General features: G+C 43.1%; 1 protein-coding gene across 1 annotated transcript in view; it reads left to right on the top strand.

Moving 5' to 3' along the window:
- SPON1 (spondin 1) overlaps positions 1 to 22025 on the top strand; it is a 256164-nt gene that overhangs the window by 66724 nt on the left and 167415 nt on the right. The window contains exon 3 of the mRNA XM_059407970.1: positions 6326 to 6459. Within this exon, the coding sequence (XP_059263953.1) occupies positions 6326 to 6459 (134 nt within the window). The remainder of the gene's footprint in view (positions 1 to 6325; positions 6460 to 22025) is intronic.

The following is a 22025-nucleotide window of genomic DNA, read 5'->3' as shown; positions in this document are numbered from 1 at the left end:
AGAATATCCAAGGACTGTGGGACAGCTATAATAGATGTAATATATGCATAGTGTGAATACCAGGAGAAGAGATAAAGGAGCAGAAGAAATATTTGAAACAATGGGGACCAAGAATGTCCCCAAATCAATATCAAACACCAAACCACAAATTCAGGAAGCTCAGAGAATGCCAAGAAGGATAAATATCCAACTGCACCTAAGCATATCATTTCTAAGCTAGAGAAAATCAAAGGTAAAGAAAAAAATCCTGGAAGAAGCCGGACTGGAGGGAAAATTCTTACCTATATAGGAATAAAGATAAGAATTATATCCAACTTATCCTCAGAAACCATACAAATAAGAAGAAAGTAGAGTGAAATATTTAATGTGTTGAAAGAAACAAAACACTGAGAATTCTGTACCCTGTAAAGTTATTCTTCAAATGTGAAGGAGAAATACTTTCTCAGACAAATCAAAACTGAGGGAATTTGTTGTCAGTAGATCTGTCTTGCAAGAAATGTTTTTAAAGTTCTTTATAGAGAAGAAAAATAATATAAGTCAGAAACTTGGATCCCCATAAAGAAAAGAAGAACATCAAAGTAGGAATAAGTGAAGGAATAATAAAAAATTTTATTTTTCTTATTAATTGATCTAACAGATAATAATAGTTCTTCTAAATAATAACAGCAACAATTCATTCAATTATATATGTTTATGCCTGCATATGTACTTAAGAATAAGTAAAATGAATGACAACAATAATGCAAAGGAATGGAGGAAGGAACTAAGAATATTTGGGTATCATAAGGTGACTGAACTATCTGTAAAGCAGTATAATGTTATTTGAAAATAGGCTTGAGCTAGTTGTAAACATATACTGTGCACTCTAGGATAAACACAAAAAAGCAAATAAAAAAGGAAATATAATTGATTTGCAAAGAAAAGAGAGAAAATAGAGTCATATAAAAATGGTCAAAGACAAAAATGAAAATAAAAAGGTAAACAAATGGAAAATAAGTATGGCATATTAATCCAGCTATATCAGTAATCACCTTAAATGTTAATAGTCTAAATCTGCCAACTAAAAGATTATCAGAGTGAATCAAAAACAAGATCCTGATATGTTGACTACAAGAAACCCACTTTATATATAAAGGCACATGAGGAGGTCTGGGTGGCTCAGTGGGTTAAAGCCTCTGCCTTCAGCTCAAATCATAATCCCAGAGTTCTGGAATTAAGCCCTGCATCAGGCTCTCTGCTCAGTGGGGAGCCTGCTTCCCACCCTCCCAACCCCCGCCTGCCTCTCTGCCTACTTGTGGTCTCTGTCCGTCAAATAAATAAAATCTTTTAAAAAAATATAAAGGCACATGTAATTAAACGCAGAATGAAAGATATACAATGCAAACACAAATCGTAAGAAAGCACGTATAGCTATATTAATATCAGACAAAGCAGACTTCAGAGCAAAGACAGTTATCAAGAACAAGAGGAGCATTACATAATGATAAAGGGGTTAGTATTCTAAGAAGACATAATAATCCTTAATTTTAAGTACCTAACAACAGAGCATCAAAAATATGTGAGGTAGAAACTGATAGAACTACAAGAAGAAATAAATGAATCCACTGTCATGGTTGGAGACTTCAACACCTCTCTATTACATATGGACAGACCCACCAGTCAGAAAATCAGTAAGGACATAGTTGGACTCAACAGTACTATCTATAAAGTGGTTATAATTGACATCTACAGACTACTTCATCTAATAATAGCAGATTACATATTCTTCTTAAGCTCACATGAAACATTCACCAAGATATACCACATTCTGGGCCATACAACACACCTTAACAAATTTAAAAGAACAGAAATCATATAATGTCTGCTCTCAGACCACAATGAAATTAAACTGGAAATAACAGAAAGATAACTGGAAAATCCCCATTAACAACACATTTCTAACCAACACATGTGTCAAGGAAGAAATTTCAAAAGAACTTTAAAAATATTTTAAACTAAATGAAAATATAACTTTAAAATTTGTGGAATGCAGCAAAAGCAATGCTTAAGGGAAATTTATAGCATTGAATGTATATATTAGAAAAGAAAAAGATATAAAAGCAATGATCTCAGCTTCCTCCCTAGAAAAAGAAAAGAAAATTACATCCAAAGTGAACAGAGAAAAAGAAGTAATGAAAATGAGAGAAGAAATCAATGAACCAACAAAACCAAAAGATTGGCTCTCCGAAAAGATCAAAAAAATTGATAAGCACCCAGCCGAGCTGACTCTGAATAGGCCTATATCTATTAAAGAATTGAATCAATGATTAGTAGTCTCCCAAAACAGAAAGTACCAGACCCAGATGGGTTCACTGATGAATTCTACCAAACATTTAATGAAGAAATTATACCAACACTCTACTTTCTAACTCAGTCTATTATGCCTGTGGCACTCTAACACCAAAACCAAAGACTGCAAAAAAGGAAAACTGCCGACTCCTATTTCTCATGAATATAGAACCTAATTTCCTCAACAAAAGGTCAGCAAATCAAATCCAACAATGTCCAGAAAGAATAGATACCCTAACCAAGTGGAATTTATCCCAGGTAATGCAAGGCTGGTTCAAAATTTGAGTATCAATTAACATAATCCATCATTTCAACAGACTAAAGAAGAAAAATGTGATCATTATCAGTAGATGTGGAAAAAGCATTTGGCAAAACCCAACACCCACTCATGATAAAAACCCTCAACAAACTAAGAATAGAGAGGAACATCTCAACTTAATAAAGAGCATCTACAAAGAAAACCTGTCCCTAATAGCATACTTCCTGGAAAGAAACTTGAAGCTTTCTCCATAAGATCAAGAACAAGGCAAGGATACCCTCTCTCACCACTACTTTTCACCTTTATACTGGAAATTCTAGATAATGCAATAAGACAAGAAAAGGAAATCAAAGGTATACAGATTGGGAAGGAAGAAATAAAACTCTTTTCTCAGATGACGTAATTGTCTACATAGGAAAATCTGAAAGAATCAATAAAAAACCTCCTGGAATTAAAAAGCAATTATAATAAAAGGTTACTGGTTGTCAGGGGTTGGAGGGAGGAAAGGATGAACAGGCAGAGCACCAAGGATTTTTTTTTTAAAGGTTTTATTTATGTGACAAACAGAGATTACAAATTGGCAGAGAGGCAGGCAGAGAGAGAGAGAGGAGGAAGCAGGCTCCCTGCTGAGCAGAGAGCCTGATGCGGGGCTCAATCCCAGGACTCTGAGATCACGACCTGAGCCAAAGGCAGAGGCTTTAACCTACTGAGCCACCCAGGTGCCCCTTAAAGCAGTGAAACTATTCAGTATAATACCATAAAATCTCAGTGGTGAATGCACGTTATTAATCATTTGTCAAACCCCACAGAATAAACAGCACCAGGAGTGAACCCTCATGTATACTCTGGACTTTGGGTGCTGGTGATGGGTCAGTGTGGGTTCATCAGTTGTAATAAATGTACCAGTCAGGTGCTGGACGTTGATAATAGGGAAAGTTGTTCATGTGTGGGGACAGGGAATCTATAGAAACTCCGCATTCTCTGCTCAATTTTGGTGTAAAACTAAACTGCTCTTAAAAAATTAAGTTTAGTTATTTTTTTTTAAAGATTTATTTATTTATTTATTTGACAGAGAGATCACAAGTAGACAGAGAGGCAGGCAGAGAGAGAGAGAGAGAGAGAGAGAGAGAAGCAGACTCCCTGCTGAGCAAAGAGCCCGACGCGGGACTCCATCCCAGGACCCCGAGATCACGACCTGAGTCGAAGGCAGCGGCTTAACCCACTGAGCCACCCAGGTGCCCCGTTTTTAGTTATTTTTTTAAAGCAGCTCAGAGTGCGGAGAAAATGGAATTGGAACCCTACTCCACTGTATTAAAAAATAAACTCTAAATAGATTGAAGACCTATATGTGGAAGGTAAAATTACAAAGCTAATGGTTTAAAAAAAAAAAAAAGAATAAAACCAAAAACTGGAAAATATCTTTGCGGTCTGTTTTTTAGGCAAGACCACAAAAGTACAAGCCATAGGAGAGAAATTGGTGAATCTGACTAGATGAAAGTTATTTCTGTTCAGTGAAGAATTCCAAAAGTAAGATGAACCTCTGGGGGAAACTCCCACTACATGGTTTATATTACTGAGAAGCTCTCATGTGGGTTCGCAAGTAGAGCAGCATGAAGAGCTTCATTGCAGCAATGTTTGTGGAGGTAAAGATCTGGAAGTCAGCTGACTGCACGTCACTGGGGGAATGGACTGGTGCAGTAGAACGGTAGGCCACAGTCAGAAGCAATGAATTACATTCACAGATAGTAACTTTGACATACAGGTATCCCCACTTCTTGAAAGTTCATATTATGCCACTTTGCTTGTATGGAAGACCTACACTAGTACCCGTTTTCACCACCTGAAAGAAATCCAAAGAGGATTTTCACTTTTATGAAAAGGGTAAAAAATGCAAATAGCACTCAGCTTTTGTTTTACAGTGAGCCGTTTAGAGGCAGTGCAAAACAGCAAGAGAGATACGGCCAAACTCCTTCCCCAGAAACTACACTCAGCATCTCAGCCTCAAGCCCTGTATGGCTTTGAACTGTGTCTGGGAGCAACTATGTTTTATCTTAATTTATTTTGTGCATCTGTTAGCAAGATGTGTCCTAAGGTATCAGAAAACCCGGAGAGAGGTTATTTTTGGGGTCTGGGAACACTTAAAAAATTTTTCCATATAAATTAATGGTAATTGCTTCTTCAGTTTATACCATTCCAGCTTACAAAAGATTTCATAGATATGCTCTACTTTTCAGATAGTGGGGGAAACCTGTATCTTAAAAACGTAAGATTAAGTGAAAGAAACATTAAAATACAAAACAGGGGCACCTGGGTGGCTCAGTGGGTTAAAGCCTCTACCTTCAGCTCAGGTCATGATCCCAGGGTCATGGGTTTGAGCCCCACATCAGGCTCTCTGCTTAGCAGGGAGCCTGCTTCCTCCTCTCTCTCTACCTGCTTCTCTGCCTACTTGTGATCTCTGTCTGTCAAATAAATAAAAATAAAATCTTAAAAAAAATAAAATACAAAACAATTCTATGTAACTTCAAGTTACATATATATGTATATGTGTATAGATATACACACACATAATATATAATACATACACATATTTTATATATACATTACACATATTTTATATATACATTATGAATTATATAAACATTTGTATGTGTATGTGTATACACACACTCAGAAGGGCATAGATAGTGGGAGTAGGATAAAGAATATTGAGATAAAAACTATATAAAGAAGATTGCTTTTGCTTCATTCAGGGATATAAATATATGATGAACTAAGGAGTTTGAGTGACTTCATTGTTTTTTTTTTTACCTGCTATCCTAAAAGAAATATGAATTTTTAAAGTAAAATAAATACAATATGAATATTATCATCTTATTAAATTGTATTTGAAGATTAAATGAGTAAGTCAGATAAAGCACTTAGCTTAGTGCCTAGCACTTACTAAACAATAAATGTTATCTGTTATTGTTATTAGCACTACTCACGACACAGCATATACCAATCAATTGAAGTTGGCACGTGGATTTAGATGATTCCCCCCGAGAGATCCTTCCAGGTCTAATAGTCTGTAATAATACTAGAGAGATAGGCAAGTTCTGGCAGCATTTCAGGGGAAATGCTGAACCAGTCTTGGGGAATGGGAATGGCTACCAGATTTTTCACAGTGTCCGCGGAAAGCTTGATGGTTAACTTGGGAGAACTCTGACACAGTGCACAAACGCGGGAGATAGAGATTGCCAAGGAAATAGTGCCGGAAAGCTGGGATAGAGTTTATGTACTTTGGTGGACTTCCTCCAAAGGGGTGTTTTCTTTTAGCATTTCGATTTCAAGTTATAAAACTGTAGCTGAATTGCAAATTTTAGCTATTTAGAGAGTGTTGGCTTTGGATTATCCCCTCCCCCTCCTCTTCCTCCTCTTCCTCCTCTTCCTCCTCCCCTGAAACTGGACGCCATTATGATAGTGAAATAAGCAAGACCATCACCTAGTGACCTGCTCCTCAAAGTGCTGACACCAGATCCTGGTCCCAGAGAGCAGAGCACAGGTGCCAAATCATTGCCCTCATGTTAATTCAACAAGCTTTGACTGGAGCTCTATGCCAGGCACTATTCTGGTGTCAGGGGATATAGGGCTGCTAACACAAAACAACAGGTTTAAAAATAAAATTGAGGAAGTGTCAACTCAGAAACTTAAGAGCCTTCCCAGAGTGATGTTGCATTTTAATGTGTTTACTTTCCACAGATCATAGATGAAGAAGAAACACAGTTTATGAGTAACTGCCCCGTTGCGGTCACGGAAAGCACCCCACGGCGGAGGACACGGATTCAGGTGTTCTGGATAGCGCCCCCAGCGGGTACAGGCTGTGTGATTCTCAAGTAAGTGAACCAGGGGTCCGTGGAACACTTCATTCTCCCTCCCTGTGGTCTGTCACAGACTTCATGGTGGGGTTGCAGAAGGAAAAGTGGCTTTGTTGGGGCATCAGGTGAGTGGCATCATCGCTCTCCCCAGAGTTATTTTAACTCTGAAATAGGGTCAAAGGCCATCATTAATGCAATGCTGTAAAAAGAACCATTTGCCCAAATCTCTATTTTTAGAGATTTCAGTGATTCTCAAATTCAGTGATTCTCTTGGCCATGCTCCAGCTTCTAGAGATATTAATACTAGGGCTGGCTAAGAAAAGTTACAAATCAGGTAAGGATGCTCTCTGACTTCCTTCATCTGGAATTTAACACCACTATCCTTAAATTGCGCTAGGCTGACCGGGGACCCAAATGTAACCTCCTTAGTCTCTGGCCTTACTTTATGGTCTGATTTTCTTCCTCATGTCCTCAAAACTGCCCTCGTGTGCCACTTCCTACCTGGTCTCCTAACCCTCCCTTTGTTGAGTTACAATACATGATAAGAGGTATTAACTTGGGGCACCTGGGTGGTTCAGTTGGTTAAGTGTCCAACTCCTGGTTTGGGCTCACGTCATGATCCTGGGGTCCTGAGATCGAGCCCCACATTGGGCTTTTGCTCTCAGCTCGGAGACTGCTTGAAATTCTCTGCTTCTCACTCTCCATCTGCCCCTCCACCCACTTGTGTGCACACATTCTCTATCTCTCTAATAAAAAACAATTTTTTTAAAAGAGGTGTTAACCCGCTCGTAGTTTTCCTATGTAAGGTAGCATTATCTCAGACCTGTGCTTCCAAAATGGTATGCCATAGGGTGATGTTCAGGGAGATGTAAATAGGTGGGCAGGAAACCAATTTCTGCAGTTAAATACGTTTGGAAAATGCTGTAAACTCCATCCCCTTCTTGCAGATTCACAACTATCATTAGCAGATGCAAGGTTTAACGAAGTCCTACTCAAATGAAATGTGTTTAAATTGGTTTCACCAGAATTTCCCAAATTTATTGGACTCCCTTTTTTTCCTGAGACATATATTAACATTCACCAGTTTGGGAAATGCAGCCATAACCTATTTTAAATAGATTTAAAGACCATATAGAGGGATATTGGGAATTTTAAGATTGTAGACAGGCAAATCGTCACAGGCAGATGGACAAGGCTCCAATCTCAGCATCTAAGAAGCCATTTTCCCATGAAGATAAGGGGCTGGGACTTTCCCAACCATCCTTCTCTTATTTAAGTCGCCTGAGGCCTTATTTTATATATTTGCCCCTCTGGCAGGTGGACATTTCTACAATTTTAGAACTGTGACTAAGTCCAGCCCAGCTCTGGGGAGGGGCTGGTAAGTAGGCATTCCAACAAGGCAGTCTAGTCCCTGCAGCTTCTGGACGCAGCTGTGCCTGGCTTATGGGAAAAAGAAAAAAAAATGCCCATAGAGGTCTCTGGAAGCCTCTGTCTGTTGTCCAGGCCCAGCCTTGTCTTTGTCTAGCCTCCCTGTGCTGCCATCTGTCCATATATCCTTTGTTTCTTGGTTCGATGCAAGCTGAACGGGCTTACTCAGATTCCTTGAGAAGATTGTCTCTTGTTATCAGTCTGTATCAGTGAATTTTTTTTAAAAAAAGAATTAGCAGTAAAACTTCCAAAAATGAAATCTTATGTATACACCCAGTACATAACACGTATCAAGTATTTAGTTAAAATAAAGGAGAAGGCCCCTGGAAATAAAGGCCCCCTAAATGAGAACACACGGGGGCTATTTATCGAGTGCTGACTGTATAACTAGGGAGTATAGCTACCACTCGCATTTGGCAAGGACTCCAAGACCAGAGAGGAATGGGAAAGCTTTCTAGGGGAGAAAAGGGCAGACTGCAGGTATGTTCTGATTGGAGGGTAGGGTATTAGCTTGGGGAGGCTGGAAGCAGGATAACTAAAAGTGGAGCATCTTATGTGATTGGTTTGGAGAGCATGTTTGGCTTCCCCTTGTTGGTCCTGAGTTGGAAATAGAGGAGACAGTGGAGGCAAAAAATTAAAGGAGCTGGTGGTCATTCACAAGTCCTAAATGTTCTGGGCTGACGCTTCAGGGGTGTGTGGTTTCCAGGCTGATTGCTGCCAAATTTGGGGGTCAGAGTTCTATTGTTGTGGTCACACGTGGCCTGCCTTTTGTCCATTGGTGTATGGACAATGTGTCTCAGCCTGGAGACCAGGTTCCCGGCGTGGCTTTCTGGTACCCACACTTTGGCCCTGGGCTGCCCGGTCACTCGGCAAACTCACTCCGCAGAGCCTGGGGCTCTGAAGAAGAAAGTTGGAAAATGTTAGATTTATGTGGTGAGTCTTCCTGCTCTGAAAATTCTGATCCTGCTGGCCCAGAGCTCTGGTTTTCTTTTGACTTATTGTTCTCACAAACCAGAAGTGTTTGATCTTCCCGGCAGAAGCCAGAAAGGCATCTCTTGTTTACCCGTTAACAATGAACATATGTGAACATATGTTTATCCATTAACAATGGACAAGTGTGGCTTGTTCAGTCGCTCATTCTTTCAGCAAATGTAACTGAGCTTCTTTGTGCACAAACAGGCAGGATATATAGACAACCCACATGTATTCTTGGCCCTCGAGGTTCCACGGGCCAAATGGAAGAGAGAAAAGGTCAACCAGTACTTTCTCCATACCAGGAACTCAGCAGGCACATCTAGCAGGTTATGGGGTTTTTTTTTTTAAGATTTTATTTACTTATTTGACAGACAGAGATCACAGTAGGCAGAAAGGCAGGCAGAGAGAGGGGGGTGGGAAGTAGGCTCCCTGCTGAGCAGAGAACCTGATTCGGGGCTCGATCCCAGGACCCTGAGATCATGACCTGAGCCGAAGGCAGAGGCTTAACCCACTGAGCCACCCAGGCGCCCCAGCATCTAGCAGGTTTTAACAGATTTAATCATCCTAACTACTTCTATTTTACAGAGGAGATCCCAGGAAAATTAGGCGAATTTCTTGAGTCACATGTCCATTTAACTCCAAAGTCCTGTGTTCTTCCTTTCTTTTGTTGGTTTTTTTCCTGTTTGTTTTTGTTTTGTTTTGTTTTTTGAGAAGGTATCCAGGGGGAAAAACAAAAACAAAACAAAATAACAAAGATATCCAGCACAGATGGGAAATGAAAATCTACTTCTGTTTCTCAAAATGGCTAGTTTGTTATCCCACATCCGTTTATTGAATGTTTGTCCTTTCCCCAGTTGCTTGAAATGCTACTTCATCTGTTCTGCAGGTCTTTTTATCTATTCCTGCACAAAACCCACACCATTTTATAGCACAATTTTATTTTGTATTTTGATAGCAAGTCATCGCCCATTAATCTTCTGGTTCAAAATGTTCATGACCATTCAGGCAGATTCATAGTTCCAGACAAATCGTAGAATAAGTTTGTTGTAGTTTAATAAAACTTCTATTGGAATTTTGAATGGGGTTGCATCGAATTAATAGTTCAGTGTGGGAGATGTCAGCATCCCTACAATATTTTTCCCCAGTCAGAAATATGGAATATCCCCTATTTATTCAGGTCTTTTATTCCTTCAGTAAAGTACTGTGATTTTTCTTCATTGAGATTGCACATTCTTGTCTGGCTTTTCCCTCTTAGGGTATTTTATAGTTTTAGTGCTTTAGGGAATGGGCTCCTTTTTTGTTCCTGTTATACATTCTAATTATTGATTGCTTGTGTTTAGGAAAGCCATTGATTCTTATTTTCTGAGTTTGAATTTGGACACTGTTGCACTCACTTGATAGTGCTAATGGCTTGTTCATTTATTCTTTTGGGAAATTATGAATAAGTATACCTTGTGTTTCCTTTTTATGTTTTAGTTTATTATCTGTCACCTCTAGTAGACCATTAAATAGTGGTGTTCCTGCTCATTCTTTATTTTAATGGGGATTCTATGGTATTTTACTTTTTAAGTATAACAGGAAGTACAGGTTTCAAATTGATACTTCAACTGAGTTAAGAAGGACTCTCTTTTTTTTTTTTTTTTTTAAGAGAAGGGGGAGAGAGAGTGGGATGGGGGAGAGGGAGACAGAGATTCCAGAATGGATACGGGACACAGGAACCCTGAGATCATGACCTGAACTGAAATCAAGAATTGGACACTTACTTGACTGAGCCCCCCAAGTGCCCCAAGAAGGAACTCTTGATCTAGGTGAGAAAGTTTCCTTCTTTTCACATAGAAGGCAGTATTTGGGGAACTGGCCAACCAGTGTTCCCTGTGTACCTGCCCTGCGCCCAGAGCTCAGGAAAGATACAAGATAAACAATGATCCTGACTTCCAAGGTATTTTCGATCTGGTTATGGTATAAATAAAAATATGCATGCAAAGGTTAGTAAGCCCAAGAAAAGCAGTCACTGGGGACAAATTAAACGTGGTTAGTCAGAAATCAGATGAGTGAGGAATGGAAAAATGGGAGCACCAGAGCTTCTCGGAAAGTTAGTGTATCTTGAAGGCTGTCGTAGTGTTTGGATAAATGCACAGAAGGACGAGGTTATTCCAGGTGACAGGGGTGGATCTAGGGGAACTGAGGTGAGAAGAAGCATGGCAGCCCCAGGGAGACAGACTGTGAGATGAGAAGGTCTTTGGGGGCCAAAATCTGTTGCTAAGCCCTGGAGGTCTTCTAGTGTCAAGATGAAGAGATTGAATTTGATTCAAGAGGAACCAGGGAACCATTAGTGGTTATTAAACAGTGGACTGACATGCTGGGAGGAAAGTTCATTAAAAAGTTAGGAAGGACACTTAAATCTGGCAGCCAGGCTCAGGGCAGATGAAAGGGGAGATGCCGGCATTCTTACAGCACCCTCCCTTGCAAAAAGGAGCATTTGTGTTGCGGTGTTTGGATACTATTCCCGGTTGAATAAGGTGCAAGGTCTGCTGAATGTCTGCGGGTGACAGCTCTGAAGCCTGCTTGGTTAGTTGTGTTCCTTTGCCCAGGAGGGCAGGCGGAGAAGCACATAGCAATTACGACTTCTCTTTTGGCACAAACCTGACACCATTTCCATTTTCCATTTGGATGCAAAGATTTGAACATTTCTAAATTACAGGCTTTCCAGGCAGACCTCCTTATAGCCTTCTCCCTACAAATGAATGACCCAGCACTTAACGTCGCCCCAGCATGCTGCATGGCTGCCAGAATGCTGTAAACAGGATGGCAAAGTAGCAACCGGGGGACAGAAAGGGCCCCTGTGGATAGAATGGCTGTGTACAGACCCCACCGGGGGAAATCTCATCTCCCTAAATCTGACGAACGTTTTGTCCCCTGAAGTAATCCTCTCTTTTCTTATATTTATTACCTTTATTACCTACATGTATTACTGGGTTTCTCACACCCATTCGTAAGTTTCCGGGAGGGTCTGAGATGTGGGTCCTCCAGCTCCTGAGAAGATAGTCACTTGGTGAACCATTTGGGAAATTCCATCTTATGAAACAGGGGCTGGTACAGGGTCCAGGGAGTACCAAGAGCCTAGCCCTGTTCTAGGGGCATTACAAATACTTAGGTAATCCTCATAGCCACCCTCTGAAGCAGATACTACAGAGGACACTGAGGTGCACAGGAAAGAGTTAGTGACTTGCCCAAGATCACAGGGTACATGACTGAGCTGGGATTTAAACAGAAGATCAGGGCCCCAGATCCGATCAGATGTCCAGATTCCAATGAAATCTGCATTCTACCATCGCAGATCCGTGCTCCTGGGTCAAGTTCAACTCTGATTTCACTCTCTCCCCCTACACTGTTAGTTGTCAGATCTGTCTCTTCTGGCTCACACTTGCTTCCTATTTGTGGCCTCATCCGCAGACACTTCTTGCCCCAGTATTACAAGAACCACTTCTTTGCTCACTCTGGTTCCTTGCCCTCTGCTCCTGCCACTGGAGTAAGACTTCCTGTCCCCATGCATCGCTGAGGCACACCCCTCACCTCTCAAAGCTGAACAGGGCTCTCCGTCACCTTCAAGATAAAGTCTAGAATTTTAATCAGAACATTTAAGTCTCCCCATGTCCTTTACCAGAGTCCCTGATCAGCATCTTCTTGCCCTAAATCCCTCCGTGAACCCTGTGCTCCAGCCAGGCCCATCTGCTCATTCTCTTGGTAACATTTAGCGAGCACCTCCTGGGTGTAGGCACTGAGGACTCAGAGGCTGACTGAGGATGTCACACGCAAAACAGATCAGGTGCATGGTCTTTCATCTGCAATTTGGAAATCCAAGAGGCTCTAACATCCAAATGATTTTTTTTTTTTTAACTCGTTGAGGACCCCGACCTGCTCTGAACTGACTTGAAGTTGTTCATGGTCTTTAGTGTAAATATTCATGTGTGGAGACTGCCCCAGACCCTGATAGAAAATATTACAAAATATATGGAATTTGCATTGCATTATCTTTCCGAAATCCAAAAATATTCTGAATTCTGAAATGCACCTGGCCTTGGGGGTATCAGATAAGGAAGCTTTGCCCTGTGGATACAGTCCCAGGTGGGAAGTTTGGTAATACAAGTATCACTCCCAAGGGTACAGAGGAGGTAGCCCCGTGGGCAGGACTGGGTTGTACATGAATGTTTAAAAGAAGCAACACATATCTTGCCCAATTTCATCACCTGTTCCCAGCTGCAGCTGCTACAAGATCTAAGAACTTACTCAGTGTCGCCCATTGCCAAAAAATACAATTAGCGTGGTGGTGTCCAAGACCCTTTGTGATTTTTTTTAGTCACCTGGACAGCCTCATGTCTAGAAGCTGAGACTGAGTCTCAAGAGGAGAATCAGTTTTACTCCTCTTTGTGGCCCTGGTGCCAGGGTTGGCAAATCCAGCCCACTGCCTGTTTTCGTGAATAAAGATTTATTGGAATACAGCCACATTCATTCATTTATGTATTGTTTAGGGCTGCTTTCATGCTATAGCAACAGAATTGAGACGTTGCCACTGTAAAATATTTTTTCTCTGGCATGTTCTAGAAAATGCTCTAATGCGTAGCCCAGTGCTAAATCCTTTTCCAGGTTCTCCGAAAAAAGCTGTTTTTTGGTTTTTGTTTTTTGTTTTTTCCGCAGAGTCAAAGGCTCGTATTCAGGTAGTTTATTTGGGAGGTAATCCCAAGGAGCAGGGGAAGGGGGTGGTAGGGAGGGCAGGATTGAGTAAAGTGTTATTAACTTGCCCATCACTGTAGGCAACTGGTGCTTGATCCCCCTGGAAACTTTTGAGAGCCCTTATGACACATGTCTCAGAACAGTGTGCCCAGGGATAGAGGGCGAGGCCATTATCCTTTGGCTTCCATCCTCCATTGATCAAGATTGGCCCCACAAACATGAACTCGGGTCTTCTGGGTTGCAGCGCATGTGAGGACTGACACACTCTGCACTTGGGCTGTAGCATCCGCAAAGCTCAGGGACAGGAAGCAAGAGCGCCCCAGGCGGACGAAGTGTGCATCCTGCAGATGTGGTAGGGCAGAGCTGGTCAGGGCTACCCCGTGACTGGGATCAGAGCTGGGGTGGGAGGTTGAGAGGAGGCGGGTGTTCAGAGGTGCCCGATGCATCAGTAGTGTGCCTCATGGCACGAGTAGCTCATATTCCTCACCAAGCACCGGGCTACGTACACTGTGTGCCTTCTCTCACTTAATTCCTGCAAAAGCCTCTGGGGTCTTCTCTCTTTTCTCTGTAGGGTTTTCTGATTTTGTTGCCGAGAAAAATCAAGGTTTAGAGAGTTCATATTCAGGGTAATAAAGCAGCGGGGACTTAAGCCCACTTCCACCTGATTCCAGAACCCTTCTTGTTAACGAAACACCACTGAACTACCCTGACTGAGCTCAACCAACCCCCACCTACCTTCTGCCTCTCGCCTCAGTTGGTCTGTGAGATCTGTGAGTTCAGAGCCCCTTCTGTAAACCTGGAGGTAGGGGACTCTCTGTTGGGGGGTTGGAGGCAGGGGTTGTGGAGGGGGGCTGAATGTTGTTTCCTGAGGGAGGAAACTAATTGTCATTTGGCAAATGGAAACAAACTCTGCACCTGGCAAGGGAAAGGCTTATTCGTGGGAAGAGAGGCTGGGTATTAAGGAGGAATTAGGGAACACTCATAATACTGTGTAACTTCATAGAGCTCACCAAACCTTTTTATCTTAGAAGGAAATAACAGAGGAAGCCCACATGAGATGACTGTGTATGGTTTAGAGGAAGCTGGCAGCGTTAGGAGGACCTGGGGTGCAGCTTCCCCCACAATTTTTCTGGTGTGAGGTATTGAGAAGAACTACCACATCTTTGTTATAAGTCAGGGGGGGCTCTCCCACGGGCTGGCTGGGGCATCAGCAGGACCCCACAGGGGAGGAAGCCAGGAGTGGCCAGAGCAGAGCTGGGAACCCCCGAGCCTTTTGAAGTGGCTGATCCTGGAACAGCACTCGGAAAGTTAGAGGCAATGGCTAAAAGGGCAACCTGTGCTCGGCTTAGGAAGACTTCGATGCCTAAAGACCTACCATCTATCGGATAGAATCCAGATGCCAGGAGTTCCTGGGAGGCCAGCAGTGGTGCGGTTCCAGGAGAGCGGTCCAATGGCAGCAGTCAGATTCAGCAGCTGGAGTGCCAGCTGCTGAGGATCCAGCCGCCTGGGGGGGAACTGGCAAGCATTAAACAGGAAGTGTAGGCTGCAGACAAGCTCCAGGCACAGCAGTAGACTGACATTCAGATGGAACCCTGAAGCCCTGCTCTATGGATGGTGCCAATGTTGCGAGGGGCCGGGGGCGTACACAGCTCGTCCCCATGGCGCATCAGGGCCCCACGTCTCCCACAGCAAGACAGCTTTTAGTCCTCCCCTACTGATGGAGCAAGAGCTGCTGATACCTTCTTTGCCCCAGCCAGGGTGGGATCAACGCATAAGATTTTGACCCGTGGACATTTTTTTAAAAGGCTAAGATTCAGTTCAGGTAACGTGAAATTAACCATTTTGAAGGCATCAGTTTCGTGGCATCTCGTACATTCACCCTGTTGTACCGCCACGCCCTCTGTCTAGTTCCAAAACATTGCCATTGCTCTGGCATAAAACCCCTCCCCGTTAAGCAGTCTCTCCCCATTCTCCTGCCTATGGCCCCTGGCAACCCCCAATCTGCATTTGTCTATGGATTCACCTGTCGATCAGATAAATGGAATCACACAATAGGCGGCCTCCTGCATCTGGATTTTTTCCCCCCGGAGCTTAGTGTTTCTGAGCTTGAGCCAAATCGTAGCCAAGTATCGGTACTCCTTCCTTTATATATCTGAGTGATGTTCCATTATCTGTCTATACCACAATTTGTTTATCCCCATCGGCATTTTTAACACGGAATAATCAAAGCATCAAACTAGAAACGTTTGGGCAACGGTGAAAAAGTACCCCTTGGTATCACACCTACTTATACTTAGTCTGTTTTTTTAAACTGGGTGGTAGACGCGAGAGATGTGTCGCTCCACTCCTGAGCCATACCCCATCCCTGAGAAGGACAAAGATGACTCGGGGACAAGGGTAGAAAAGGACAAAGAATCGGTTCCATATCTACTTTGGCTTTCAGGGTCATGAAGTATGAAACAGGTTAGCATCTTCTACCCCATCAGCAAAATGGCTTGATGAGATCGTTCGCACCCTGTATGGAGCAGTCCTATAACCAAGTCATACAGACCCGGGCATTCGTTACTGCAGCTGGAAGGGACGGGGGCTGAAACCCTCCGGAGAAGTGGATGATACGGATGGCAAGCCAGGGTCCTCGGTGCCTCTTCCTCCGAAGAGACCCACATCTCCACCACCATTCATTTTCAGCTACGAAGCAGAGACTTGCCCCTGAACCATGAGCCTCCCTGGAAGCCTGCTTGCCAGAGACAACACTCAACCTAAAGCTGACGGAGAAATGAGATGGCGTAAAAAGAAAGAACATTCCCCGCTCCTTCCATGATTGATTAGTACAGGCCGATGGCAGTTCCGTTTTTCCCTGGGCATTTCCCAAAGATTTCGCATCACACAGGCCCTGGCAGCCAGGAAAATAGGAGCAAAAGCTCCCTTCTATCTTACTTCTCTGCTATTCATAAATGAAAATCTTGTTAATTCAGAGTTTGACAGCTGTGGTGCTTTTGTAAGTCCAAGGCAGCTGTCATCGGCACTCCGGCTTATTTTTCAAACAGATGTTTAATTTGACTTTAGTGCTATTGCCAATTTTCTTAGGAGAAAAAGAGGGGGAAGCAGAAACAGAAATAATCATTATATTCATCATTTGGTTTCCTTTCAAAACCTAAATCGGCGTGATGAACGATGACCTCAGACTTTCTCTAATTGCAGTTTTGGGTACAGGAGTGGTTAACTACCACCTCCTACATCGTCCAAGGTCCGTCCTTCCTTTTTTTTTTTCCTGAAGTCAGAGGATGTTTTGTGATAATTATACCCAGACTCTGAAAAAGTCCCAGCTACCCAGAAGAGCCTTCCAGAGTGCAGAAAAAATGGGGGAGTAGTGAGCGGTGGGTGACTGGGCCACAGCCCCAGATGGAAGCCACAGGGCTGAGTCTTGTCTTGTGGCTCTGGAATGGGGAGGCCAGACAGAGCCCTAGGGATGGCAGCCAGGTCTCCCACTCACTCTCTTCCTATCTCCCAGGCTTCTGTGGTTCAGGCAGCTGGGTTTGTGCATGATCACAGTGTGCAAATTGTTCTCAATGTATAAAATTAAACACATCTGTGTCTCCACGTAGAAATCTGATGAGTCAGAATGTGCTCGAACAGACCCCGCTGTTCCACGTTGCTTGGAGAGCTCTTCCTTCACACCAGCTGTGTTGCTAGGTAAACCGACTTCCCGGATCAGATGTCTCTACCTTTGCTTTTTTGTGTGTGGCTTTCAATGGTCTCACTTGGATCCTACTTGTACCTATCGCGTGTTCCATCCATGGTCCTCTTTGACAATGCCTCCGTAGCGGGGACGCTGGAGGCAATAACACACTTCCTGCGTATCTCTGTACCCATCTCTTTGGATACTGGGATGGAAGACACCTTTCCTTCTTCCTTGGTCAACAACTGTGACAGGTGTTACGCTAAAGAAGAATCCATCCCAAGGAAAAATTTGGCAGACATCCTGGATCCTAGCTCCCAAGTCATGGTTTGAAGGAAGAATGATCTACAGCTTTATCCAGCTAGCGCTGGGAATGACAAGACACTCTGAACAGAACCAACATGGGCTCCCGGGGCCTGACTCCTCAAAGAGGGGGGCTCTACATCTTTTTAAATAGAAAGTGGTTTTTGAAGATTATTAATTAAGAGCTAATTCTTCCTGAACTACAGATACACCAGGCTTCTGCCATAGTGACCACCCAAGAATTATGGGGAGTCTTCAGGGAATGATTACATATACATCAAAACCTCCAGGCTATTGCTTGCCACTACAACCGTCTACCTAGGGCTAGACTATGGGTCCATTCCTCGGGCAATTTCTCCCCAACTTTGCTCCCTACTTGGAGCCCTGTCACTTGGTACTCCACGTCACACCTAAGGCCAAACCACAAAGGTTAGTAAGACATTGTTGAAAGCTTAGGGAGTGTCAGGAGGGAATTGTAGCACAGAGAAACTATAATTGACTTCTAGATGTTGGCTGCTGCTAGAGCCCAGAAACCCAAGCTCAACTCCTTAACCTGAGACTGAATTCTGGTTTCGCCACCTAACTAATGACATTAGACAAGTCATTTTAAATTCCCAGGGCCTCACGTGCAGTAGTGAGCACTGGGTGTTACACACAACTGATGAATCATGGAACACTTCATCAAAAACTCATGATGTACTGTATGGTGGCTAACTGAACATAATAAAAATTTTTTAAAATTGAAAAAAATTTAAAAGTTCCCAGTGCCTCAGATGCCTCCCCTGTAAAGTGGGGATAATAATAGTACCTGCCTCTTGGATTCACATGAAGATGAAAGTGCTTAAGAACAACATCTGGTCTAGAAGTTCTATAAATGGCCACATGACTGTTGTTGTGATTATTGCTTTACATTTGCAATAAAATGAAGAACTCACATACATGCTTCTCAGACAAAAGTAGCAGTTCATCCTTGGCAAGTGAATTCCAGTTTCGGGGCCGTTAGGACAAAACCGGTACATTCTGAAACCCGGTATAAAGCTTGAAGCCCTATTAGGTTTCAGTCTCGCTGGGTCTGCTTTCCGTTTGCTTGTCTGCTCCTTGCCAATTCCCATACAGAATATGAAGTGCTATTAAAAACCACATAAAACAAAATAGTCATGCTAAATTTCAACCCTCAAGACCAGGGAAAAGAAAAACTTTAAAATCTAACATCAGGAGGAAGACCAAGTACAAACAGGCAAGGGATGTCCGTTCCCACAGAGTGGTAAAAGTAACGTCATGGGTCGTGGCCCATTCAATAAATTGGAGAGCCGGGGCTGTCTGACACAAGTCAATACATGTGCCACTTCAATGAATGAATGAATAAACAAACCAACAAAGAAATTTGGAAAGGTTGATAAGGAACGAGATGCTCATATCATTCCCAAGTCTCTGCCCCCCAAATGGATAATGAGGAACAGGAACTTCTAGCAGACACCAGTGATGGGACAAATTTAAGTTTAAATTGCAAGCCACCTGATAGGATGCAATGAGAAGAACATAGCGTCACGTCTATGATATTCCCAAGGAAGACCTGTAACCTGAATCTAATCCTGAGGAAGCATCAGACAAGCTCAATCATTTCATAGAATTACCTGACACGTAATCTTCAGAAAGTTTCAAAGTCATAAAAGTCAAGGAAAGACTGAGGAACCATCCTAGTCATAAAATCTAAGTACATGCTGTGATTCTAAACTAGATCTTTTGGCCATAAAGGGACAATTTAAGTCAAAACTGGAATAGGGTTTGAGGGTTGGGTGTATTGATGTTAATTTCCTGTGTCTGGTGGCTGTGTGTGGTTACACAGGAGAAGACCTTTGTTTGCAGGAAATACACAAAAAAGTACTTAAGGCGATTGGACATCATTCAGCCACCTGCTCGCAGATGCTTCAGGGGATAACAAGTTCTTTGTGCTATTCTTGTAAGTTTTCTTTAAGGTGAAGTGGTTTTGAATTAAACAGGCCCAGTGCAAAGGCAGGGGGTGGTGGGGTAGAAAGGGAAAAGGGAAGAGCTGCATTTGTATCTTTCCTTCTAGATTTTTCCCTTTTCTTCCTGGTTTCCACCTCTCAGAAGGCTGGGCTAAGATGTGGATGAGAACATGCTGGGGATCAATCAAGAATATAGGCAAGGACTCGCCAGGCCTGACCTCCAGGCTAAGTTCATCTGTTCCTTGATTCCTTCCATGGCACCATAGGTCTGTACTAGGCACCATGCCTAACACGAGGGCACGGCTTTGGGAACAGTAGGAGAAAGAGGGCTATATGGTGTAGAAGGAGCCACACGGGGAAGAGTGCAGGACTGGGGTGAGTGGGCACCCAGCCGAGTCTGGGGTGGTACAGAAGGTCCAGGGAGCACAGCTGGTAACCTGACAGACAACAAGGCAAGATGGGAGAGAGAGGGAGGAGACAGAGTGTAGGATTGTTGCTAGCCCAGAGAGAGCAAGGAATGTTTGAGAACCCTCATGTGGATCCAACTGGTAGAACAAGAAAGAGGGCCAGGGGGGCGCCTGGGTGGTTCAGTGGGTTAAGCCTCTGCCTTCAGCTCAGGTCATGATCCCAGGGTCCTGGGTTGGAGCCCCGCATTGGGCTCTCTGCTCAGCGGGGAGCCTGCTTCCTCTTCTCTCTCTGCCTGCCTCTCTGCCTACTTGTGATCAAATTAAAAAAAAAAAAAAATTAAAAAAAAAAAAAGAAAGAAAGAGGGCCAGGTTGAGGGGGGAGAGGGTGCAAAGATGGTGCTCAATTGATTTTGTTCCCTTCTCTCTCTTTCTTTCACCAATACATCCTTCCTTGGAACATTCAGCTGGGTATTGCTCTAAATTTTTATTTTTATTTTACCAAACATTATTTTTTCAGTCTTCCACGATTCATTGTTTATGCACCACACACAGTGCTCCATGCAGTATGTGCCCCCCTTTGATACCCACCACCAGGCTCACCCCACTTCCCATCCCCTTCCCCCCTAAAACCCTCAAGAGTCCACAGTCTCTCATGGTTCATCTCCTTCTCCAATTTCTCCCAACTCACTTTTCCTTTCCTTCTCCTAATGTCCTCCATGTTATTCCTTAAGTTCTACAAGTAAGTGAAACCATATGATAATTGGCTCTCTCTGCTTGACTTATTTCACTCAGCATAATCTTCAATCCCATCCATGTTGATACAGAAGTTGGATATTCATCCTTTCTGATGGAGGCATAATACTCCATAGTATATATGGACCATATCTTCATCCATTCGTCTGAAGGGCGTCTTGGCTCTTTCCACAGTTTGGTGATTGTGACCATTGCCACTATAAACATTGGGGTACAGATGACCCTTCTTTTCAGTATATCTGTATCTTTGGGGTAAATACCCAGTAGTGCAATTGCAGGGTCATAGGGAAGCTCTATTTTTAATTTCTTGAGGAATCTCCACACTGTTCTCCAAAGTGACAGCCCCAGCTTGCGTTCCACCAACAGTGGAAGAGGGTTCCCTTTTCTCCACATCCTCGCCAACACTTGTTGTTCACTGTCATGTTAATTTTGGCCATTCTAACTGGTGTAAGGTAGTATCTCAATGTGGTTTTGATTTGAATTTCCCTGGTGGCTAATGATGATGAACATTTTTTCATGTGTCTGTTAGCCATTTGTATGTCTTTGGAGAAGTGTCTGCTCATGCTTTAAATTTTTAATAACAGAAATAATCAATAAAATATGTGCCAACATACCTTCTTATGACAAAGGGAGTATTGTCCCATTTTATGGAGAGGAAACTGAGGCACATCAAGTCAAACATCGTAAGCAGTAGAGCTGGGATTTGAACCCCAGATAGCCCAACTCCATAGCCCAAGCTTTTGTTCAGCCACAGTGTATGAGTAGATTGTTGATGAGGCTGAGTTCCCATGTGGATTACTGGTCGTCTATAAAAAGGATTGTTGGGTGGTTGGGTTATGGACATTGGGGAAGGTATGTGCTATGGTGAGTGCTATGAAGTGTAAACCTGGCGATTCACAGACCTGTACCCCTGGGGCTACTAATACATTATGTGTATAATGTGTAATGAAAAAAAAATTTTTTTTAAAGAATTATCTTTTATAGCTAGTTCTTGAATGGTAGGGACAAATGAGGGAGATGCTTGGGAACTGCGGTGGTCGGTACATCTTACCCACTGGAGTCACTCCCCTCTCATGGGCTCCTGGCCTCCCCTGCCCACACTGTCAGCAGTCCTGTGAGACCTTCTGTGGCCCCAGGCAAGCCCAGAGCCTGGGCTTGACTTGGTGATGGCTGGACCCTGGGGGGTTCTGGAGCTGAGGCAGCTCATTGTGGTGGAAGGAACAAAGGGTCAAATCACAGAAGAAAGCCTGAGGGTCAGGTCCAAAGGGCCCTCGGTGGGAAAGGCGGTCACAAGGGGAGAAACAGGGCACCAAGCTGGATCAAGGCGAAGGCAAAGGTGTT

This window comes from Mustela nigripes, chromosome 1, assembly GCF_022355385.1.
Source record: "Mustela nigripes isolate SB6536 chromosome 1, MUSNIG.SB6536, whole genome shotgun sequence".
NCBI lineage: Eukaryota > Metazoa > Chordata > Mammalia > Carnivora > Mustelidae > Mustela > Mustela nigripes.
The sequence above is the reverse complement of the archived record's forward strand: the minus strand, read 5'-3'. Positions and strand labels throughout refer to the sequence as shown.